This window comes from Cuculus canorus, chromosome 17, assembly GCF_017976375.1.
Source record: "Cuculus canorus isolate bCucCan1 chromosome 17, bCucCan1.pri, whole genome shotgun sequence".
Taxonomy (NCBI): Eukaryota; Metazoa; Chordata; class Aves; order Cuculiformes; family Cuculidae; genus Cuculus; species Cuculus canorus.
The window spans coordinates 9,671,090-9,696,144 of record NC_071417.1 but is presented as its reverse complement, the minus strand read 5'-3'; the positions used below and the strand labels follow the sequence as shown (position 1 = coordinate 9,696,144).

Below are 25,055 nucleotides of genomic sequence, written 5' to 3'. Positions count from 1 at the left end.
ATTAAAGGGAGCCCGTATCTCGAAGGCCCCGCGAGGGCTTTGATAGTGGCGTCGCGTATTTAGGAGTTCCCGCTGCCGCCTGTAAACCGCGCCCTCTCGGTACCGGAGGCTCCTAAAATTCCGCGGTGGTTGCAGGAAGAAGGAGGAGAGATTCGGCCGGCTTTCCTCTCTGGGTACGGCAAGGGTGGTATCGCCCTTTCAAGGCGCGCAGCCCGGCGGGGGTGCCCCGGTCAGGGTGCCGGCAATGCCTGAGTGCCGGGCGGCGGCGGCGGCGCCTCGGCGGCGGCTCCCGGGCTGAGTGGCGGCTCTGGGCCTGCCCGCGCCCTCTCCCGCCCCCGTGCGGGGTCCTGGCCTCCTCCCCCACCCGTCCCGGCTCGTCCGGCCGGGGATGAGGCGGTGCGGCGGCGGCACAAAGGCTCCTCCGGGGCTGCCCGTTGCCTAGCGCGGCCCAGCGCCCCGGGCCCCCCGCGGGAGGATGTCGGAGGATCACGAAATGGATAAGATGATCAAGGTATGAAGGCAGCGGCTCTCGGCGTCCCCCTCATCCCCGCTTGTACCCTGTCCCACGAGGGGAGCCGGGCGGCCTGAGTAGGACCCGGTGGGTCCCGGTTTCCGCTTCTCTTGCGGCTCCCGCCGCTCCTTTGCAGCCCTCGCCCCTTTTCTCTCGCCCCCGCCGCCCCTCTCCCGGGCCCGGCTGCCCTCGGGCTCGTCGCCTTTAGCGCTCCGGTGTGGAGTGCCAGGCACTGGGCAGGGCAAGGGGAGCTGCGGGGTGACAGCGTCCACCGGGTCCAGCCTTGAGCCGCCGAGAGCGCGACGGGCAGCGGAGTTGGGGGTCGCTGCCTCTCGGCAGTCCCCGGCTGCAAAGGCAGCGCTGTCGCCTCGAATCGTTTCCGAGTTGTGTTCGGGTGCTGTCACGAAAACAAATCTGGTGTGTGGGATGTTTGTGTTTCAAGTGGCAGCAAAGGAACTGAACAGACTCGGGATTTCCTTTTTTTTACAGCGAGAATCGGTGTGTGAGCTTAGCGCTTCCTGGTGAATCCTTCTGTGACCTGGCTGAGGGAATTTCTAAAGAAGTTGGGAAAACCCTTTTGAGATAATATGGCAATAAAATAATGTTTTAAAGATACCGGCTCCTTATCTTGTGCAGAGCACTCCCTGTCACCCATTCTGGATGCCTCTGTAAATACTTATTTTAATAAGATGAATTAATACCATAAGGAGGAGCCTGTGAATTGGCACTTCCCTTGGCTCTGCTATCTGCCATAGATTTGGGATTGGTCTTTATGAAGCTCACCGGGGGCAAAAGGCAGCAGCACAGTCCTGTATTGTTGAAATCTGCCTGGATTTAAATATATGGGTCTTGTCTAAAGACAAAACAGAAGCCGCAGCGGTTGGGTGTGTGTAGGGATAGTCCCATGTCTGCCTCCTGCCCCTCTCCATTTGGAGGGGTTCTGATCCAGAACAGGTTCTGGCCAAATCTTTTGGGTTATAGGCATTGTCTGAGTCTAAACCAGTCAGTACTTTCAGATTTTATGCTGATTTCTCTGCTTCTCAAGAGCTTGGTTATTGTTCCAGTTAGACTGGGTTTTACCCGTGTCTGCAGGTTTAAGACCTGTGAATCAAGATAGCGATCGCTCTTTAAGGCAAACCAGCCAAAGCTGTGGGAGGTGGAGTTACACCAGTGGCTGGCATTTCACTTGTTGGAGCTGTGGCGTCTGTCCAAGCAGCAGTCTGTGTACTTTTAATCAACTGTAGTGAGTAGGCATTGTTCTTAAAGTTCCTCACGTCAGACCTTTTCCCGTCGGTGTTCAATGGAAGCTGAGAAGTGCCTGAGCTTTCCTGTGCCTAACCCTGTCTGAAAGCAGCTCTCTGGGGATCACGCAAAGAGAAATCTCCGAGTTCTGTCTTTCCGGGCTGTTAGCAGCCCAGACTGCTGACCCTGCATGGGAGGATGCTCCAGCCATTGTTTTAGGTACCCTGAGCTTGCGGAGAGGGAATTCTGCTGTTGAAGAGTCCTCAACTCTTAATGTTTGCATGAAACTTTTGTAGTTGAATACATTTCAGATTAGTTTATTCCCTTTGCCCACTGGAAATTGATGTCAGGAGCTGTTAGAAGTTCAAAGTTCTTATCACAGCAGGAGTGAAAAGGTTTGCTGTAAGAACTTGCACCACTGCAGATTCTTTTTGGAAGCGCTCTCTCCGGCGCTGCTCTGCCTCCTCTGTTCCCAGCCGCAGCACATTAGTTCCAGCTGACCTGTCAGCCAGTCTACGAGTTCAATGCTGGGCAGCAGGGCTGCTGCGAGGCACTTTTTTGCTCCACATCTGGAGCGATAATACAGGATCCTGTACCCACTGCTGCCTGCATCCGCAGTGCATTAACCTAAACGAAGAGGCGAGGCGTTTAGGCATACCTGTTAAAATAGATTTTGATACTTTCGGAAGGCAATTTTCTATCTGTGTGTTTTAAACGTTTCCCACTGTTTGAATGCTGTGAACTCGTGTTGATTTGCAGCTACGTAGTCTCAGTGCTAGATTTGGAGCCCCTGTTTCTGAACTAGGAAGTGTAAGCATTTCTGTATGTTGATGGACATCAGAGTTCTTAAATGCTGTATTTCATATTATCAGGGAACGGTGAATAATGTTTCGTGATCACTAGATTATTAATTTTTACTTCTAAGTTGTAAAGGTGCTTTTGAATGAAGATTTTAATCCAAATAGAATGCAGAAAACAGAAATGTTGCCTTTTTTATTTGAAACAGTGGTAAATGCCCACAATACAAAAGGGGAAATTAATTTTTATTAAAAATTGACTTATTTGTCCTTCAGGAGCTGAGAACTGTCAGATCTTCATTTAATTAATAAATCACAGACTTTCCAATTCTTAATCAGCTTCTCTGTTCCGCTTATTCTTCTGGAGTGGAGCAAATGGTCCCTGTGTCACCGCAGAAGGGAGCAGGAATTATTTAGTCAAGACCGGGCTTGTATGTGAAGGCAATGTCTCTTTTTAGACCTGCATGGTGTAAAGCGTTAGGTGAGTTTTGGGGCAGGCAGGCCCTTCTCCAGTTTTGGAACAGGAGCAGCGGACATGAAGCTCTATAAAACATAATGATAGATTGTTATCAAATAATCACAATGTTGCTCTGGAATACTTTGTGTTTTCTTGTCCATTCCAGTGGTTTGACTTCACAACTTAAACGCTTAGCATGATTGTGAAGGCAGGTGCTGAGGAGGTGCTGCCCAGTTCAGAACTCTTTTTCTGCTCATTAATGTTCATCTAAAATGGTGTTTTCATTCCACCAATGATGCCTACAATTCTCTGAATATCAGGGAAAGTAAAGTAGCTTTTCCCTAATACTCTTCTCATAGTGAAATTTATGGTAGTTAAATTGATAAAGTTTTTGTGCTTTGACTTGAAAAGAACAAACCATGTGTGATCCACTCTGCGCTTCTTCTCCTTTCTTTTCAAACCCTTCCTAAATCTTCAGTTAAAAGTTAACTTTTAACTCTTTCCTTTACACTTTTCACACCAGTCCTTTATGATACTCGCTCCAGACTGTGCTAAAAGGCAGGTTTTGCTTTCCTGTCAGTATTTTTCACTCTCTAATCCCTTCAAATCTTGCCTTAAATATCAGCTTTCCTCTCTTGCTTTGCCCTCCATCTTCGTGGCTGCAAGTCTGGCTCCTGCCTGCCCATGGTGTTCCCCCACGACGGTTGCAGCTGAGGCCAATGACCCAGGTTAGGGAATGCCATTTTCACCCCTTGGCTGAGAGCACAAATGTTCTCAGTTTTCTCATCGTTTGTAGCATGAGTGGTTCCTGAAATGCTGCGTGTTTTGAACTGAAGCTGACAGAAGGGGCAAGAGTGATCTGAATAAAATTGCTTTGTGAGCAGTGTGTTCCTCTGTTTGTTTTTGGTGCCTTTGGGAAGCATTTTACCTGCTTGCTTGAGCATCCCTGGTGCTGGCTTTGGTTACCACCTTCTTCCCTGTAAATGGAAACGTGGCTTTTCAAAAGGTAATCCCCAACATAGGTAGCGGTGTCCGTGAAAGAACAAAGGCGCTGTGTCGCTGTGGGTTGTGTTTGCACACAGCCCCGCTCTGCTGTTCCATCACCATCTGTGGAACAGCACATGGCAGCCGTATTCGTCAAAATACTCCACGCTGGAGCTACGTTTACATCCCTTGTGACATGTTTAAGCATGATAGCACCCAGGCTGTGTTATAACAAGACCAAAACCTGTTTATATGGATTTGGACAAAGAGCCCGGTTCATTACCAGACAAGCTAAAACTAGTCATGCAAGGTTTAATTTAGAGTATAACGATTCCAAAGGTTTGAAAACCCTAAGAAAGCAGCAAAATAATTTTCCACTGTACCCGTATGACCAAAAAGTACTTAATAACACTGTAGCCAGGCCTTTGTATTCAGTTGCAATTGATCATTTAAAGGTAGAAAGCTAGATTTAAGGCTCCAGGGAAGGGAATTGCCCTTGATACACTTTCTATATTAGAGATGCAAGATCCCATTTACTGTTCTCAGTAATCCTGTTTCAGAGTGCCAGGGTGAGCAGTCTCAGCTGCACAGAAATAAGTTTAAACCAAGATATATTATTATGTGAGTACTTGTATTTATGCTTGATTTTCCTAGGTGAAGCAAAACTCCAAAGCACTCTTTCCCTGCTCAGGTATCTTGCAGATCAGGTCTGCTGAGCTGGTTTTTTTGGAAGGGATGTAGTGATTTATTTATATATATATTGTTTTTTTTACTCTCCCATTCCCCTGCTCCTTCTTGAACAGGAAACCTCCATTTTAGAGGAGTACAACATTAACTGGACTCAGAAGCTGGGAGCTGGGATCAGTGGTCCTGTTAGGTAAGACAACACACCTACAGAATTGTAATCTCAGCCTGTTTCATTAGCTGTGGAGAAGTGAGTATGTGTTTTAATTATGATGTGATATCTGAAAGACTCTTTATTAACAAATAAATGTCTCTACTCCATGTGGGTTGTAGCTGATGTGCAAGCAAGGCATTGTCTTTTATGGGGTATGTTTGAAGTAAAACCTCTCCTTGCCTCCTCTGCCTTATCCCATCTCACTGCCATATTCCCGAAACAAAGCAAGAGCACACAATTCTGCTCAAACACCTTTGTCCTTCTGACACCAGGCTCAGTGTGGTGCAAAGCTCGCTGCTCCTGGCTGCGGTATCATCGCTTGGGGCATCAGCACTCTCTGCCCATTAGCTATTTTTACCAGCTATTTTTTTCCCATCATCATGTGAGGTCAGAGCAGAGTGCGCCACGAGCTCTGCATCTCACACCAGGCTCGCCCATCGGGGATTTCTAACCCCGGCTGGAACTGGACTCTTTCTATAAAGCAAAATGTGCTCCCTTTTCAACAAGAACTCTCCCTTTTGGGAGCAGGAATTTGTGCAAAAGCACTGGAAAACAAATGGCTGTGCCTCTCTGTTTCTGGGCGCTTGACAGGGCGATTGTCTCTCACCGCCATTTATCTTCCTGTCCCAGCAATTGGTTTCTCCTCATTCATTCTCTGTTGCTGTGTTGCCTCTGATCTTTATTAAAATATCCCTTTGTTTTTTATTCTTTTAGCTGCCTGTGAGTACGTGGGCCCTCCCTTCTGACGCAGTTCAATTGTTTATGTTAAATGGGGGAAAGAGAGAAAAAAATGTGTGCGGCACAGTCAGCGGCCTTGCTAAAACAAGGATTTCCATTCATAAACGCTTTATTCATTACAGCCTGCACCCTCTGTTGGCAATATTCGGGCTGCCACTGTGTCGTTTGGATTTTTTTCATCAAAAGTATCTCTTCAGATGTCCAGAGCTCACTCTGCTTGTCTGCCATTTCCCATTGCTCTGAGGTCCTTTCTCTGCATTGCTGAAAATCTGTGTTTTAGGTGTTTCTACATAACATATTATGTTGTGGAAGGTGGAAAACTGAGGCTTTCAAGCTGGGACATAGTGACAGGTGCCCTGTATATTCCAGAACACAGGCATGCCTGTTAATTCCCATGTGGAGAGCAAACTCATAACTACAGATCAATTGCTTGAAGTGTCTCTTTAACATTCTTGCTGACTGAATAATTTTATTGCTGTAATACCAGAGTCTGCGTGAAAAAATCCTCTCAAGAACGCTTTGCACTGAAAATTCTTCTTGATCGTCCAAAAGCTAGAAATGAGGTATAGTTCCTGTTTATACTGTCTGCCTTCTGACACGCCACAAAGTCTCGCCCTTTTGGTCAATGGTTGCAATGGTTTTAAATAAAAAACAGATCTGTTCTGCAGGTCTTGCTGGGCAAGATTCCTTGGGTTTGATCCTCTGGCCTGGCTGTGCTCAGCTCCTAGAGGATGAGGTGTGGGTGAAACAGTTTGTAACTCCGAGTTTGCTGTAGGTGGTAGCTGTGCATGAACACGTGTGATTTATGGAGCTGCATTTTAAAGCTGGTGTTCATAGAATAGTTTGGACTAGAAGGGATCTTAAAGCTCATCCAGTTCCATCCACCTGTCATGAGCAAGGACACCTCCCACTGGATCAGGCTGCTCAAGGCTCCATCCAACCTGGCCTCGAACACCCTACATCCCATCTAATGTAACACAAGTAGTTTAGAACCGATCTTGTTTCCATCCATCTCACTCTTGGATGTCACTATTCTAAGAACTGCCAAGAATGCCTCAAGTTACTTTCTAAACAGTATGGGTTTACCTGTGTCTGAGAAACTAAATAAGCTCTCCGATACAGTTTGTGGCTTCCTGTTGCTGCAAAGAGCGTGTGGAGGTACCAGACTATCAGGCTGTTGAAAAAGATGGGTAGTCGTTCCAGCTGTTGTGAAAGAGAAAGAAGCATTAGTTGTCCTCAGGGTTCAGGGAGCTTCCATTTCTTGTTACTGAGCAAATTCTCTTTTAAAATTCCCCGGGAAAAAGAATCTGTTAACACCAGAGCATCAAGCTATGGTGTGATTTAGCAGTCCAGGTGGCTTTAAACTGGGGAATAGTCCTTAGTTGCCTGTTTCAGAAAGTCGGAACAGAAGATGAGGTTTCATGTAGTGTGAATACTAGATGATCAGGCCATAAAAAAACCTGGATTATGGAATTTCAGGTTTTATTCATTAATTTTCAGATCAATCATATCTGCGTTGCTACTTTATAGCTGGTTGTAGCTTTAAATTTATTTAAACTCAGATTGGGCTTTTTCTGGAGCTCTGCTAGGTTTGATGCCGTGGTTTGTAACACATGTGTGATCTTTTTTGTCCTGCTCAGTGCAAGCAGTGTCATGGCTGTTGGTGTCATATAAAGGCTTGTAGGCACTTTTTATTTTTAGAATTATTTAATTGCGTGTGAGTGGTGCTGAGCACAGCTGGCAACGTGTGGGCTTGTACGTGCCATAGTGTTGGGGGCAGAGGGAGGAGCAGAACTGGTCAAGAACACATCACTGTGTACAGTAACGTTTCTTCCCTTCTCTTCAAGGTACGTCTGCACATGATGTGTGCAACACATCCAAATATTGTTCAAATTATGGAAGTTTATGCTAACAGCGTGCAGTTCCCACATGAATCCAGCCCAAGGTAAGATTATATAGGGTGATTTCATTCCCACAGCTTGCTTTCCATGTTTAGGCCAAGGTATAGTGGAGCCTGCTTTGTTGTTTGATCACAGTGTGACCAAAATGATTATTTCTAGGGTGTGCCAGATCCCTGTCAATGCCCAGACTTCTGTATATTTAAATGAATTTGCATCCTTTGCTGCTGGTTTTGAATACATCTTCATTGCTTAGGTTTTTCATTGTCTCAGTCTGTGATACCTGCGTTGTCTGAGAGAGTATATGAGCTTCTAGCTTCTGTCCTGCTTTGATATCACTTTGGTGGCTTGAATTGAACTGTAACCTTTGAGCTTCCTGCTTTCAAAGCACTGTTAAAGCAGGACTGGAGCTGCGACTTTTGTTGCTACCTAGAATCCTAAGTGAGATCCTTTACCATGAGGGTGATTCCTGTGAGCATTGGGAAACTCAGAGTGCCATTCTTCATAAAAAAAAAAAAAAAGGAAGATGCAATTGTGTCTAAAAATATTAGGTTCTGCCCTGTAACTCTCAATACATTGTCCTCCTTAAAATGAATACAGCAAAACATGGAGCAGGCTGATTATTTTTCATACATTAATATTTCTTGGGATAAAAACATCATCTTCTAATTGGATATTAGTTGAGAAAAAAACTTCAGAGCTGGGAAAACTAAAGAGCTGAGACCTGTACTCGTCTCTGACTTACCTGGTTTTGCTGTGTGTCGAGGACTAGAAGTTAGTTTCTTAAGGATCCAGCAGTCCTCATGTCCACACTTCCTATTTATACCTTCGTAATGATGGCAATAAAAGTGTAAATTAAAGTAGTGAGGTACAGTAAAGTATTCAAACTCAAAAGCATTAAAGACAATTCTTCATCCTTCTGCTTCTAAGTTTCCATGAACCTCTTTAGCACCTAGACAGGTCACACGTCTGCAGGGATGGGTGCAGAGAGGTGTATGCTGTGCTCCAAGCCAGCTCCAGCCTGGAAGCTGTTTAGCTTGTTTAATGCAAGACTCTACCTGCTGTGTTATTGTTTGAGGGCAGAATTACACATTGATGTATCTGAATGGCTTCCAGGTCCAAACTGGCTTGCCTGGGTGGAGCTTGCACGTATCTGTCTGAATGCATCCATGTTAGACATGTCCATGGTGTTCGTTCCAGCTGGATGCGGGAGCCCAACATGAAGAGCAAAGCGTAGATTCCTGGCTGACAATCAGCGACTCAGATTGTGCTGGGAGCCAGAAAATCCTGCAGTTTACGTGCTTAAAGGCAAAATTACAGAACCAAAATGGCTAGAACTGTAGAAGAAGTGAGCGTATGTCTCTCTTGGCCTGCGTCAGTAGATATGAAATATGCATTATTAGCTTAGCAATTCTGTTACTTTTTGATTATTTTTAATATAACAAAATGAAATGCTTTTGAACAGGGCTCGGCTCCTAATTGTAATGGAGATGATGGAAGGGGGAGAGCTATTTCACAGAATCAGCCAGCACCGGCACTTTACTGAGAAGCAAGCAAGCCAAGTAACAAAGCAGGCAAGTTAACACCCATGTATAAGCAAATCCATGAATAATAATGGCTAAAGTCTTTAACAATTTCTTGGGGCATGGGGGTGGGAAAAAAGGAAGCTAAAATCATCCTTGGTTCTGACCCGATGATCATTGCCTGCTTTGTTATAATCTGACAATGCCAAAGTTTTAATAGAAGCAAAGAATTTGAAGGTGTGGGCTAGTTCTTCTGGGCTGGGACCCTGGTGTCTCTGCTGGTTTTCCTAACTTCATGTACGGAACTCTTCACCGGAGACCTCTTTCCTTGCACAGTCTTCCTGCCGTATCCCTCACTGTTGTTCTTAAAGTGTTACCTCCAACAGGCCACAGGCTCACACTTGACCACTGGTGTCTCCTGAGCTCCAGTTTGAGAATCGCTCTTGGCCATGACACAGACCTGGTGTTTCATCTCTTGGGTGGAGTAGCAGACAATAATGTACATATGTTCTGGGCCAGAGGTTTTCAAGCTGGGTCCTGTATTCGGTGTTATGGAAGTATTGCCAATCATGGAAGATAACAAGAGAAATGTACGCTATAGTGCATGTTTTCTGTGCTGTTTGTTCTGGTATCATTTTTCCCTCTCCAATTCTCTACACATCTCCTCTTGAATGTTGTTTTTTATAGCCCTCAGAGTGTATATTACCAGAGGTTTTGGTGTCCATCAGGGTCTTTGTTGCTTAGCAGTGCATGTGCCGTGACTAGGTTCTATCCTGCTGAACCATCAGGGTGATGAAGTAGCAGAACTTCCATGAGATGCAGTACAGGGATCCCCAGTGTTGGTTCCTCTCAGTTCTGGAGTGAACTTGTTCCCTTTCACTCCCAAGCTGTTGTATGACTTGTGGTGTCTAGTCAGAAAGCTTGGATTAACGGGGGGATGTTGCAGGAAACATGGTTGGCTGTATCTTCTGACAGCCTTTCTAGGAGGCACAGCAGAGGACCAGCAGATTCCAGTAGAGGAACCAGAAGGCAGAAAGATCTTGCTGTCATACTAACTGAGCTCTTCATGGGAGCTGGCACCACGGTGCGAGGCTGAGGGCCAGAGCTGCTTTTGTTTGCTTCTTGCAGTGGTTATGTTGGCATTCCAAACAAGATTTATGAGCTATAGGTGAGAGATGGTACTGGAGATACTAAGCAGTAAATGTTCCCACACCAGTGATGACTGCAGTAAATAAAGGAAAAGACATGAGGCAAGATATTACAGCATTTGTTGTAGATTAACATGACAGAATATATCCATATCCCCATCACTTTCTTCCCTTGAAGCAGGAAGATAGTGTTTGGTTCCAAGGCAGATCGTTTAATCTTAATTACCCGTCTTGAGCTTTAACTCGCTTCTAATCTTGTTTCTAATGCAATGGCAATTGTGCTATTAATGGTTTTTTTGCTTCATCCAACGAAGAAATTAGGTGGAAGTACAGAATTGTTCTTGGCAGTTTATTTCCATGTCCTTTGGGCTGTTTGATGTTGACAATGCAAGGCAGCCTGCAGGATTAATCTGTCGGGAGAATATTCTGATGCTATAGCAAAAGATGAGACCTTGAATTCTGACTTTGTGTTCACTTGGGTTATTCGTGTCCTTAGTGACTCTTTGCTTTAGTGTTTATACAAGTGGGAAAGCCACAGTAAAGTCTTATTAATCTGGTGGTTCTTCCTAACTGTCTTGAATGATGGATCTTTGTTCCTTGTACCCAATAATAAGTAAAACCTTGTCTCAAAGCTACCTCATTTTATCCAGGAAAGGGTTTATATTTGTTTCTGAGCAAAGTTAACTCTGAAGTTCTTTTGTCACAGTAATTTGCAGTCTTCTAAGGACTCAGTGCTTTACACAGGGTTCTGTGTTTGGGTAGGATCCTATAGAAGCCAATAGAAATATTTCCAAAGAAGGGTTGCCTTGCTTTTTGTTGCAGTAATGCTGTTTAAGTTTTCATGCTTTGATTTGGTTTAAATGAATTGCACTTCCGTATGTACAGTCTGAGTTTTCATGACTGGGTTGTAGGTTTTTAAACCACAGCAGTACAAGAGGCTGTCTTTGAAAGAATCAAGTAATGTATTTCTGTGTAAGAGCGCAATAAATAAGTAAATTGCAGGCAGTACAATCAAGAATTAAATAATCAAACTGCCTCGATGTTGACTCTTAAGTCAGCTACAAAAGAAATAAAGTATTCACTGATATATTGAAGGAAGAACTCAGTGTGGACTGCTAAACAGAATGTGATTGCCAGAGAACATGCAAGTAAGTTTAGTGGCCGTGTAGGCCTAACACAGCACATAAAAGGACACTGTCATGATCTGTTTTACTTCTAGGGGCATAATAATGCCCCAAGTCAGTCAAACTAAAATGATTCAGAAGCCCAGTACTACTTAGCTTTTATTTTCTGTCTGCTTTGACTGAGTTTCATTTCCTGATTGTCGCATTACTGCAGGATTGCGCAGTATGGCCAGGCTTTTCTAAACTTGTACCTGAGCGGAGTGAAAATGTTTGGGGTCTAAGCTATGTTGGCAATGTCCTTTTTAAAGCTAATAGAACTGTCCAGGCTAAAGGAGGAATTCTGTAATTGTAGTTGATTTATTGTGCCCTTTTTCAGATAGCTTTGGCTTTGCAGCATTGCCACTCATTAAACATTGCACATAGAGACCTCAAGCCTGAGAATCTCCTCTTCAAGGATAACTCTCTGGTAAGATGAAGACTTGATATTCTTTGTTTACTGCTAAATTCTGTAAAATAGCTCAATGGCGATTTTAAGAATAGTTGTGAAATGACATTAATGCAATGTTTTGGTGACAAAGATGAATGACTGTCTTTGGCTTTGTGCTTTTCCGTACTCTGATCTCAGAGTACAGGCTGTCTGTGCTGCTGCTGTTAAATATGGCTCAGACCCTCTGCCTTAGCACAGAATCGTGCTTTGCTGGGAAGATCCACTCTGCCACGTTTCCTCCCTAGGTCTCATCAAGATGTTCTAACATGTATTATAGATGCTTTGTATCCAAGCACTTACCTGGTTTTTTATTTCTGCTGCTCATAACCACCCTGCATATGCAGTGACCCCCCGCCTCCCGTAATGCGCTTAGTGCTTTCCAAAGCTGAGGGAACTGCTTCTGACCCAGAGCACCCAGGAAAACGAAAATGATTGTTTCAAAGATCACTTTATGACCTTTTAGCTGCTTTGTGGAATCGTAAGTGTATATATATAAAAGAGGAGTGCACGTGGCAAAGGTGAAATGACTACAAAGTGATAAGGATGTATTAAAAAAGCTGATATAACAAGATTTTTGTAATGAAACCTCTCCTCCTTGTTTTAGGATGCACCTGTTAAATTGTGTGACTTTGGATTTGCCAAAGTAGACCAAGGTGACTTGATGACACCACAGTTCACTCCATATTACGTAGCACCTCAGGTAATAAATGATTACAGTTTTAGGCTAAAGGGGAATAATTATCTTTGTTGCCTGTGCCTCTGTAACCACATTACTTTAAAAGCCTTTGCTGTCCTTTGAAGGGCTTCTGGGCACAGGAATCTTGAGTAACTGTATAGCAGCCACCTTTCACGATGGAGTGCCACTGTCACGTATTAATTACAGCAGGAGGCCGTGAGGCAGACTTCCCATGCCGTGTTCTTAGCACTGTCTTACTGCCGATGCCTCCTGACTCTCCCAGGCCAGACTCCCACTGGTTTGTACAATTGGCTTTTAACTGTATTAAAGCAGTTGTTTTGGAAAAGTCCCTGCTTTGCAATCCTTCTTCCAGCTCAGGCTTGTACAAGATTACATTAAAAAGGACAGTGCTGAAACAAGCAGGTTCTGTAAAGGCAATTGCTGAAAGTGAGGGCACTGCCAGAGGGTTCCCCGGTCACCTGGGCTTGGCCCCCTCATCAGTGTGCAGTAAGATATAATCTGTAATTACAGACAGGCTGGGTTTTGTAGTCCTGCTCTTTTGGGCTTTGCATTGGAGTGCTGAAGAAAATTAAACCGAAATTGGAGACGTAGTTAATTGCGGTACTGGGCATGTCGGCAGCCTTCAATAACTAGGAGGAGCAATTGCAGACATTGTACCATGTAATCACAGTCCAGTGCCCTGAAAATGCCTGCTCAGCTGGAGCCTGCTGGTGAAGGGCCGTGTGTGCTACAGGCTGGGTTTTAAAACAATTGAACTACCAAACCCATAAAAAGCTTTTATTGAGCATATTTAAACTGAGATTTTTTTTTTTTTTTTAAGGAATCCAGAAACACAGATTTGATCAGTGAAGGACAAAGTTGTTTTGATTCGTTCATGGGAGAAGCAAAAAGGGGCATCTCTGGAGCTGGGGTTACCTTCCAAATGCATTTCATGTTCTAGTTCCAAAGCATGGAGGTTTTGCAGGTTTTAAACAAGAGACGTGAGCAATTGCTTTAATTCAGGCAAAACTAGAATTTTCATCCAAAGCAGCAAAATGTTTGAGCTGAAATTTCCCACATTGAAAGTTCTCATCTTTCTTAGGAAGAACAGTTTGAGTTTGGCAGAGTCTTCAGTAGCTGGAATAAGTCCATCTAACGGAAAAGCATCAGGTGTCTTCGGCATATGCTTTGGTGTTTGTGGGGCCTGTAAGCGAGATATATTTTGCATCTATTTTTTTTTTTCTCCCCTCTCGTGGTGACAGGTATTGGAGGCACAAAGACGGCATCAGAAAGAAAAATCTGGGATTATCCCCACCTCTCCAACACCTTACACTTACAATAAGGTAAGCTATGAAACAACCCACAAGTCAATATTTTTAAAGCACAGTGGCTTCCTTCCTCCTCTACCCCCTGATTTATCTGTAGTCTATAGACACAGTGAGGCAGTAAAATGTATTGCCCTGAAATTACACACTGATGGCCAGAAGCAATAAAGTCATTCTGATCTCTGTGACAGGCATACATCTAACAACTAGCCAAATATCTCACACCGAGTAAAAAGCAGGATCTACAGGAAGCAGGAGGGAAACGTAATGTTGCTTGCTGTTTTGTGAACATGTGTGTTTTTAGCTGTAAGGAAGTAGTATCTTTGGGGCTGTGTTTCTGAAAAGTGTGTTTCCTTCAGCCTTTCTTAAAGGTGTAACAGAGTGACTGGTATACAGTGGTATTTCTCCCCTTAAATGTATGCAGCTCAGACCAGGCTTCATTCAGTTGAACCAGAAAATTAGAAGATGAGGATCTGTGCAGGCAGCTTTTAGAGGTGACACACTAAAAGGTGCTGCTGGCTCTGCATTCTTTCTAATTGACTGAATAATGAAATGCACACTTGGTCCAAGCTTAATTGTGAAAAATATATAAACGTTGCTAAAGGAGCACTAAATAGTAAAATGATATTGGAGAGAGTAGAATGACTCTACTGGTGTGTGACCATGTGGGAAGCTTTCACCTTCACAAGAGGTGAATTCAAAGGAATCCTCTTTCCTGCTCTCAGCTGGAGTTTCTGGATGTGCAGAGCACTTTTTTGGCCGTCGTGTTCAGGCAGCTGTGCTGGAACCTTGTCTGTGTCAGGGATTTGCGAAATGACCAGTAGTGTGTTGCGTTATCTGTAGCAGTGTGCCATGGGCAGTAACTGCTGCTAGAGTCTTGTCAATGTCCTGAAAGGCTGTACTCCTTTTTGGCCATTCCAAAACATTTTCCTGCATATCAGCATCCCTGTCTCCTGCTGGCTTAGCAGTGTTTGAGCCATGGAGCGTCTTTCTTTGAGTGTCAATTTTAATGAAAATTAGCTGGTTTCTGATTGCAGTGCTAAGTATCTGCACTGATTTCAGCTTCAAGGGTGGTGATTTAACCCACCACATGCTAGATGGGATAGTTTGATATATTGTGTTATGTTTTGGTAGCCTTCTATAGAGAACTGAAGCAAAGATAGTAGCTTTGAATTAGTCCTTTGAATGGGTTCCTAGTCATGAATCTGTCTTCTTCAGGGTTATGCTTCTCTCTTCTCTATCCTAGAGAAACAGCTTAATAATTGAAGCCAGGCACTTCTTATAAAATGAGTTCTCAGGTGCCAACAGTATTTTCAATACAGAATTTCTTCTTCCTTCTCTCATGTGAACCCCAGTCACAGGGAAAGTTATTACGAATTTTGAAAGTCTCACAAGGCTCAAGAACTCCGCTTCTGTGGATCAAAGCAGATTCACTCTTCAGTAACAGCCCTCTCCAAGGGACTTCCCTCTCTTTTGATCTAAGAGGGTAGATGCAGCTCCAGAGGCACCTAGAAGCTGTTTTTCATGCTCGGTGGTTGATCGTGTTGGTAGCAGTTTGACAGCTGGTTTGTTCTTTTAATGGAGCAAAGAGCCCTGGCCATGACAGCTGAAGCAAAATATGGGCCATATCCTTGTACAGAATGGAAGAACCCTGAAAACAGACCGGCTGGAGTTAACCCACATACTGACAACCTTCAGCTGCCTCCATCTTACAGGGTTTGCAGTGTGATACAGTGATTTTATTTTCATGTTTCCTTTAAAGAACTGGCTGATTACTCTGAGCTGCTTTCGGTCATGGTGGCACTAACTGGAAAGGGTGCTGAAAGAAGCAGCCTCATCCTTCCCTCGCCAAGTGTGAGTCACTGCAAAAGCAGCATCTGGCGTACGCCTAGTTCCCAAAAATAGCCTGTGATAAACTCCCAGGTACCCTGTCCTTCCACAGCAGTTCAGAATCTGACTGGAAATGCCTGTGATCCACCTCCATGATCAGCAGCTCTATCCCACAGATTTTAATTTGGAGGAAAAAACACATCTTTGATTCCCCAAGTATTTTTATTTAGCTGCATGTGTATGGGGTCAACTGTCATGGCTGGAGGGGGTTTCCTCTTGGCAAACAGAATATGAGAACCATATCCACAGAGAATTAGGACACCCGTTTCCTACTTACGTGCCTAAAGTTCCATTCATTTCATTAGAAATTATCTCTAGTCACTTGAAAAATGATGAGAATTTAGGTATCTAAATAGAAATTTAGACTTCTAGAACCATCTGAGATTGGCTTAAACAACTTGCTGAAAAGCATACACGTTGGGTAAATCTTTGGAGTTTCTTTTGCTGGCAGCATCACATCTTCTGTAGAAGCCAAAAGCCGAGGGTGTGATTTAATGATCATTATGAGTTGATCTAAGTGTATTCCCCTCAGTGTTGATCCAGGTCAAAACCAGTTACTGGGGACAGGGATTGTCTCTTTGCTGGCTTTGGCTGTGCAACTTCATGAACGCTGGTGCTGTCCCAGAGTGGGTGGTGGAATATACAGCCCGGGGCAGACAGTCGAGCTGAAGTTGCTTCAGTTGGCATCTGTTCAGGCTTCCATCTCTGTAATCTGATTGCAGAACCTCCCCATTTCCTCGGATCTGCCCTTGTATGTCTTTCTGCAGTCACCTGAACCTGGCTGGAGTTCAGGCTTCTGTGTTCTCGTCCATCCTTGTGCTGGCATAAATCTTTGGGAGTCCCAAAAAGGGCTCAATAGCAAGAGATAACAGAGTGTGTCCCTAAGGATATGGTCCATCAGAAGCTTGACTTGAAATTTAAGCTGCTAGGGTTCTCTTCGCTTCTTCCCGAGTAGCATGTGTGTTGCATGAATGCACAGTGATCTGGATGGGGAATGGATCTGGCTTTCAGCTTCTTTCCCAAGTGTTTTTTGGGGTGGATGAACTCCTGTTACTGCTGATGTGACACAGAACTGCGAGGGCAGGGGAGGGAGCTCCAGGCTGGGGTGGGAGGGCAGGAGGGAGTGCAGCGTAAGCAGCTATGAAATACTACTGCTTCTGGCTTTCTGAAGCTTCTTCATCTCCATGGCTTTCAGGACGTGTGTTTTTCATTACAGACATCTCTGAAGACGTATCTCTGCTGGCTCATGTGTTTGGTGTTTCTTTGTTTAGTCTCACATTCTAAAAAAATAACTGTAATCTGCTTTATGTTCTGAAGTTGAGAGACCAGGATTGCAGTATCCTGAGAGATGTAATGAATGCTTGGCTTGCTCACGCCTCTGCCGCGCTGGCTGTTTCCGTGCAGGTTACCATTGCGTAGCAAAGAACTACAGGGGTGCTTTCTGTAAACAACCTGCTTTGGAGTGCTGGAAGTAGTTTAGCTCAGCAGCATGGAGTTATCGTGTGCTTATATATTTGCCATATTTATCTATGAAGGTCCTCAGATGGACCTTTGAGAGGAGGCTGAGCTGTGTTTCTGTTTTCTTAGCGAATCACGTAGAACTTTTAACATAGCTACACCACTGCTTGCTGCGAATTGCGCCCCAAAGTGATCGTTTCCTTGCTTTCAGAGCTGTGACTTGTGGTCCCTGGGTGTCATTATTTACGTGATGCTGTGTGGATACCCTCCGTTTTACTCCAAACACCATAGTCGGACAATTCCAAAGGACATGCGGAAAAAGATCATGACAGGAAGTTTTGAATTTCCAGAGGAAGAGTGGAGCCAGATCTCAGAAATGGCGAAAGACATTGTGCGAAAGTGAGTCAGTGAGGACAATGTTGTATTGCTCTTTGCTTATGTTAAGAAACTGGAAAATCACTTGAAAGTGCGTTATCACAAAAGGCTTTCTTTTTCCCAAAGGCGGGGGGAATTGTCTACAGCCCATACAGCTGAAAATTTTTCTATTTTCTTTCCCTCTCCCCAACTGTTCTGTTCAGTTTTTGATGTCTCCTATCTCTGAAGTTGCTAGAGTGCACTGTGCAGTTAGTCTGTAACGGGAACGGGTGCTCTACTTTGCCTCACAGCGTTATAAACAACTGGCTGCCACATCTGCAAGTGCTCTCTGGGCACTTATCTCCTATGATAATGTGTAAACTCTTGTTAAAATTGGGACATTTAGGATGGCATAATAGGATCTGATAGATATCCCTTAAAACCCCGTGCACCTAATATACGGTCTAAAAGGAGTCGAGAGAGAGGCATGGAAAGGGAGGTTAAGATCTGTGGCAAGGTGTCAGACTGTGACATCAGGTTTTGCATTGTTATCTTATTCTAAATGCTAATGAAAACTGGTTTTCATGCAATGTGTATCACGACTGCTAATGTCTCAAAGATCCTGTGTGATCCCTTGCTCCCATTGAAAAGCAAGAATGTGGCACTGATTAGGTCTCGACCTCAATTTCTAAAGTGTGAGAGGGACTTACTGCCTTTGCTTGTATCGCCAGAGGAACTGAAAGGATAAAAGCAACATAAAGAGAAAAAAATCAGTTGGTTAAATATTTCTAAACTGTCCCTATCTCCTCTGATGTAGTGTAAAATCTCCAAGAACCTAACATTGGTTGGATAGGGTGCTGGGACCTGTTTATAGCAGCACGGGAGAGCCCACAACCTTTCACCAGATAAACTGCAAGTTATGTTGCAATGAAACTTTGTTTATACTGAGGTCACTCTTTATTCTCACTCAGAAGCTCCGCAGTCAAAAGGTTTCATTGTCTTTTAAAATGGCCATGAAACTCAGCTCACAAAGTGTTGTTACTTGGATTCAGTTCACTTAATTCTCTCACTAATGTTATTAGGACTGCCTTTCCTGCTTGTCTTTTCCAGCCAGTGAGTCTGAACCTTTGGTTATGGTGCAGGAATACATTTAGACTTTATATAATTCTGGATAAGTTTACATTTGATTTATGTAGACTGCTATTCACACGAAGTCTTGCTTCTGGAGGTCATATTTTGCATTCAAGCAGCTGCTGCCTTTCAAGTGTGTCGAGCTGATTTCTGACCTCAAGCTTTATGAACTGGAGTGCTTGATAGTAGGTTCAGACTTTGAAAACCTGTGGAAAAAGAATGCATGTCTTGGGTCTTGTATCAAATGACCTGTTAGGCGGCATGGCCTTGAAAGTGAAATTTATGAGCCAGCCTGTGGTCCTGCTGACAGTTTGTAAAAGTTATTTCCACTTTCTTGGTACATTAAACAATTCTGCTTTGCTGAAACCAGGAAGCTGGTTTAGAGTATTGTCTAAGAAAGTGTGACAAACTCATCAAGTCATTCTGTTTCTAATTTAGGCTCTTGGAATAACTTGTCAGCGCTCTAGGTGAAATTTCACTTTTTCTCATTACACATTTGTGATTATCATGATAACAAGAGTTTATCTGCAAAAGTTCTTTCCGTTGTTTCATTCCAGTAAAATTTAATTCCATGGAGTTTTCAGTGATCTCAGTAAAGTTCCTTCTTATTTTGGGGTGTTGAAGTTGGCCAAAGTGTCCATTACGTGAGGCTTTTGCAGGGAGAGAAGAGCTAAGATGTTGCATAGTGAAAGCAGTTAATTCAGCAAACAGATTTCCAACTTTGAAACTTTGCCTTACTTCACCAGAGTCCTTGGTGTGAGCGTAGACCATGATGTGGATGAGCTCTGGATAAGCATTTCCAGAGAATGTGGGTCTGGATCATTTCCAGTTCGTCTGGAAGATAATTTCCCATCTAGGAGGATGTGGATGTAGAGTTCAGCAGAACACAAGTTTTACTAAAACGGCCTTCAGCACCTTTCTTTGTGCTGAGTTGCTGAATAGAACTGAACGAGCTGTGATAGCAGTAAAATATCACCACAGAAAGGGTCGGTGAAGCCAACAGAAAGTCAGTGCTTTTGGGTCAGCTTAGGGGTTTTGCTGTTAGGAATTTCTTTTTGGACCCCTCTGATGTTTAGAGATTGCTGAGTGCTGTGATCCCAGCCAGAGCATCACATTATAAATCAACAAAGCCCTCTTTATGGACCGATTGATTCCTCTCGCAGGCTGCTGAAGGTCAAACCTGAGGAACGTCTGACCATTGAAGGTGTGCTGGACCATCCCTGGCTCAACTCCACTGAGGCACTCGATAACATCCTACCGTCTGCCCAGCTGATGATGGACAAGGTCTAAACAACATTTAATTTTATCAAGTATATTGCATAGGGAAGCTGGATAGCTCTTGAATGGTTCGAGTGTTCTCTTTCACATGGTGTCATGCATATAAAGAATTCATTTTCTGCCTTAATGAGAGCCTGAGAGCTTTATGAGACAATGGGCATGGTTCCGTTTGAAATTTGGGCTAGGAGGAGGTGTTCCAAGATTGGCGGTGAAGAGCACCTGTGTGCTAACAGGTAGAGAACAGAGTATGGCAGTAAACGTGCTTGAGGACTCTTCTGTAGGTCATTTCTTTTTTTCCCATGTTTTATACCCAACCACAGCTCTGACCTCATTAATGAGCAGGAAATGAACAGCTCTTCTTGCTTCCTTTAAACTCTGGTTAAAGAGGAGTTCTTAAGCTTGTGGGCATGAGAAGCAGTGATGAGCCTTTGTCCTATTTGGCCTCTGTGAGGTCAGGATATATCATCCCGTAGTCAGTGCCTGTAGTTCTAATCATGTCTTGCATGATGCAAACCTGATTTTTTTGTTATGCACCATGGCAATAAATAGGATCTTGATCACCTTTTTTGTCAACGGCCAACTTTTTCTATGTGCTGTTCCTTAATTTACAAAGAAGCTAATTAAAACATCAATTGCAACTCTTTTCATTCCAGGCAATGGTTGCGGGGATACAGCAGGCTCATGCAGAACAGCTTGCGAACATGAGAATCCAAGACCTCAAAGTCAGTCTCAAACCCCTCCACTCCGTCAACAACCCAATCCTGCGCAAAAGAAAATTACTGGGGTAATTCTCTAAAGCTGTTTTGAAACATCAGAATGTAGGCAGCGATGACGCCAGGAGGATGACTTTAAATGTGTTACAGGTTCATTCAGTTGTAACCACGCTCCTGAATTTCTGCTTTGGTTGACATTTTTCATGCTGAATTGGGTATTTGGAGTCAAATAATACTTGCACGAGACGGTGTGTCTTCCAAAATATGCCAGTGAGGACAGGAAGGAGATTGGATAGTTGTTGTATGGGTAGTGGAACAGAGCCCTTATGAGAAGATGGGTCACATGTTGAGTAAGGTAAGGCAAACTGGGAGGAAGAATTCCAAGATTTTTTCTGATACTGACATTTAATTACTGAAGAAGTCAGGTAATCTCTCTCTGTCGAGTTACCTGCCTGAAAAATAGGAGAATGCATTTTAGGATTACCCTTACTTGAAATAATATAAAGGAATGTTTGTTTTTCTTCATGTTTCAAGTAGTCTCATAATGCAGGACACTGTTATAATTAATGCCCAATCTAGCTTCCAGTCCCAGCTTTCTAGAGAGTGAAAGAGAGCGTTATACTGGTGCAGTTATGCAACGAGTAACGGACTTGAGTTGCATTCAAATTGTAATTGCTTCCTCCTTGTTCTTTTGCAGCACTAAGCCAAAGGATGGTGTTTATATCCATGACCCTGAGAATGGAAGTAACGATTCCAACGTGGCTCTAGAAAAGCTCAGAGATGTGATTGCTCAGTGCATTCTACCACAGGCTGGTAAAGGTTGCCACTTTTAAGACAGTTACATTCCTAAACACACAAGATGCTGACTTTTTGCTGTGCCTCAAGATCAGTCCGTGTCAGTAGTGAGGAAGGATAAACAAAACTCCTCTTGTCCTGGTCAGGCTTAAGAGGAAAGCATTGTCTGTGCGCTGTAATTTTGGTGCATGCCTAATATTAGTGTCAACAGCGACGAGTAGAGCTGTTAAAATAACTTTCACACAGGAGTGTCTGCTTTCAAAGCGATGTCCTGGTTCGCGTGAGGCAAGGAATAACTGCACAGACTGTTTACTGAAGCTCTGGATGTTGCTGCAAGGCAGAATGACAAACCTTCTGTTTATCTTTGTTCTGCTAAATAGGAGAGAATGAAGATGAGAAGCTGAATGAGGTGATGCAGGAGGCGTGGAAGTATAACCGAGAGTGTAAGTTGCTGCGAGACACTCTTCAGAGCTTCAGCTGGAATGGTGAGGAACTTTTTTTTTCTTTTCCATGGAGAATGATGCTAATGCAGAGTGAATGAAGGGAATCAGTGGCCTTCTTATATGGAAACAGACCCAAATTTATTGACACTGTTTTGGCCCACCTGCCAGCATAGATGGCAGATGCTCTAGAATGAGGTTGAAAGTTCTCATTTGAGGTTCAAGGTAGAGTTTTCAAAGGCACCAAGTCCTGTAGGAACATTACAGCACAGATGGATCATCACTTTAGAAACTGCTTTAAGCTATTTTGAGATGGTTTCTTTCCAGCTGTTTATTTCCCTCTTTCTGCTGGCGACTGCTGCCCTCCTCTGTGTCAGCACAGCATCCCCTCTGCTCAGTTTAAGAGACGGAGTTAAAGCAGGCCAGCTGCCACGAGGCTGTTCAGGTGGCTCCTTGACAGTATAGGGTGGCAGAAGTGACAGTCCCCCAGGGCAGATGGTGATGAATATAAGGTGACGGGGGCATCAGCTTGGTCACGCCTCTTCACTCTCTCTGCTTTTTGTTTGTTCAGTTTTAATTTAGGTTTTTAAGTGCTCAGATTGTTTTTCAATGGAACTAGAAATCATAACTCATTTTGGCTCCCTTGCAGATGTCCTGAGTTTCTGCATGAAGCCTTGTCTTGTGTTCAGTCCGTGTGTGACTCCAGCTACAATTGCTTTCCTCCCTGTGCCCAGCACCAGCTGACTCCCTGTTCTTTTCCTTTCAGGCAGAGGATTCACAGATAAAGTGGATCGACTAAAACTGGCAGAAATAGTAAAACAAGTTATCGAAGAGCAGACAAACTCCCATGACTCTCAATAGCTGGAGCTTCTTAATCTTATTTTTTTTACCATTTAAGATTTATTCTTTGACTGTAAAAAGTATTTTTATGTAAATTAATAAATCATAATTATTTCATTAAATTTCCATACTGCTTGAAAATGCTGTATAGTTGTAGATACAAAAAAATCATTGGTACTGTAATATTTTTTTAAAACTCAATTCCTTGAGGTATATATGATCACCTATGTACTGTTAACCATGAGTCCCCCAGATGGGGTAAATTATATTGTTAAAGACCATTCTTTTCCTTAATAACCAGTTGCAGAAGCTGCCTTCCATCTGCTATACATACAGCTGGCTGCAATGACTGTGTATGTGAACAAGACAGCCACAGTTTCGCAACACCCTGCTCAGTAAGTACTTGAAGCAAGTGCTGTGAAACAAACTTCGTAGCTACCCTTTGCACCTAAATTCTGTCTTTACGTACAGGCAACTAAATAACCTTCTCTAAATAACCTTCTCTTTCACTAGATGACCTGAGAGCCACGCTTGGCCTTGCCAAGGGTACCTGAGTCCATTCGCTTGCTCTATTTTTCAGTTCTGATCAGTAGTCGCCTTCTTTTTTAGTTCTTCCCTATTTTCTTCAGACCTTTTTTTAAGGCTGAATTGGCCATTCAGCATAAGGCTCCTCTTTTTATCATGTTGTTCCACAACAGAATAGAAGAATATCCTCGTTACTTCTGTACAAGTTATGTTTCTTTTCACGGCGGGATCTGCTGTGGACAGAAATAAGTGTGGGGTTGGTTCGCTTCATCCCTAGACCAGAGGCTGTGTGTGTTGCAGTCGTGTACTCCATTCTTTCATTTCTAGAAGATCCAACACTTGATTTCAGACTAGTCCTCTTGTTTGAAAGAGATCATCCTGGCAGGGGTCATAGTGCTGCTGTGTGAATCTACCAGTGATCCTTCCCTTGTGTCTCCCTCTGGAGTTCAAGCTCCCCATCTCTTTGATGCCTTTGAGCTCCTCCTGGGGGAGCAACAAATGCGGGGCTGCTCCTCAACACACGTCCTTACGCTGCCTGGACCACGAGGCTGCCCAGGGCAGATTCTTACACTAGTCTGGAACATTGGCTCCAAAAGCTGCTTTTTTTAATTTTACTTAAACAAACAAATGAAAAGAATCTGTACATATTTCTAGTTTTCTATCTTGTGACGCTTTTCTTTCTTTTGAGACTGGTCGAAGGCTTTTTATAGAGATATTTTGGTACTAAACCTGTGCAGACATTGAATGAGTCTGGTCTGCAGACTGAAGTGCCAATTCAGGGCTATTAGTAATGACTCTTGAACATTATTGTTATATTTCATTGCTCATTAATTTTGGGTTTACATTTACAAACCTGAGCCATGAATCTCACAATTTACAGCAGTCCAGCCTTGTTCTTTTTTGTCTTTTTTCTATACTAGAACTTCCTCGCAACCTTTAGCTTGGATGGCAAACCAGTGTCTGACTCTTTCTATACAATTTTCTAAACAGTGACTTAGTTTTTCTACATGAAGGAGATACTTCATTTCCCATTCTTTGTCAGCACCTCCTCAGCTTTCTTTTAATCCAGTTGACAGTTTTCCAATGCCTGATTTATTGCAGAGCAAGAACCAGAGTTCCTAATTAACCATCACTTTCTCTGATGGAAACAGGGAGTTCTTGCGTTAAACCAGAATTGTAACTACACAGAGTATTTGTGCATTGACATATATCGATGAAAACTGCAGAGATTTACCAGGAGACAAGATTATTTGTGATTTCTTGTTAGTATCGTCAAGTTTGCAGGCCCTGTTATCTGCATTTCTGTCCTTGCCCTGAATTCTAGGTCATAACATCCACACCTTGAAATCCATGGGGCTTCTTTGCTGGGAAATCTCATTGTTTTGAAACTTTTAAGTATGGGAAATAGAGAAACAGATGAGGAAATTACCTTTTTTGAATGGGAGTACAGAAAATTCCCCACAAAAGCAGTTTGCAGCTCTGCCCAACGAGGAGAAAAATACTCAGGCAGTTCCTTGGGAGACAGAACTACTTAGTAGAAAAACGGATCAGGTTGGAGCTACTGTCATGGTCAACGCAGGATGTGTTCAGCAGAGACAACTGCCGCTCCACAGCCTGATAAAACCCAAGTACCTTGTGAGTAACGCTGGGTCTGATTTCTTTCTCTTTGGGGTTCTGTATTGTTAGGGATGGCAGCAGCGAGGCTGGTCTGCAGGAGGTGGCTTCGGCCCGTTTCTGCTCTGTGGTTTAGTGGGGACCACCTTGGGGCATGAGAGCAGCTGCTGCTCACTGGCGGCTCAGAAATAAGCGGAGAAGGTGGGATC

The 25,055-nt window shown here is 43.6% G+C and overlaps 1 protein-coding gene across 4 annotated transcripts; it reads left to right on the top strand.

Annotated features, from left to right (window-relative positions):
* The first annotated feature begins 43 nt into the window (after positions 1-43).
* MAPKAPK5 (MAPK activated protein kinase 5) lies at positions 44-22,772 on the top strand. Of its 4 annotated transcripts, none has more exons than XM_054082076.1 (14): positions 44-511; positions 4,795-4,868; positions 6,115-6,190; positions 7,475-7,572; positions 8,991-9,103; positions 11,701-11,786; positions 12,412-12,507; positions 13,746-13,826; positions 17,368-17,555; positions 19,805-19,925; positions 20,573-20,703; positions 21,330-21,451; positions 21,808-21,912; positions 22,634-22,772. In XM_054082076.1, exons 1-14 carry the CDS (start codon positions 476-478, stop codon positions 22,726-22,728), a joined length of 1,422 nt encoding a protein of 473 aa, XP_053938051.1. In that variant the 5' UTR covers positions 44-475; the 3' UTR covers positions 22,729-22,772. The 4 variants fall into 4 exon arrangements, with proteins under 4 accessions (XP_053938051.1, XP_053938050.1, XP_053938052.1 ...); XM_054082075.1 differs by having other exon boundaries at positions 48-511; positions 8,991-9,099; positions 11,697-11,786; XM_054082077.1 differs by having other exon boundaries at positions 50-511; positions 8,991-9,099; positions 11,697-11,786; positions 21,330-21,445.
* The last annotated feature ends 2,283 nt before the right edge of the window (positions 22,773-25,055 follow it).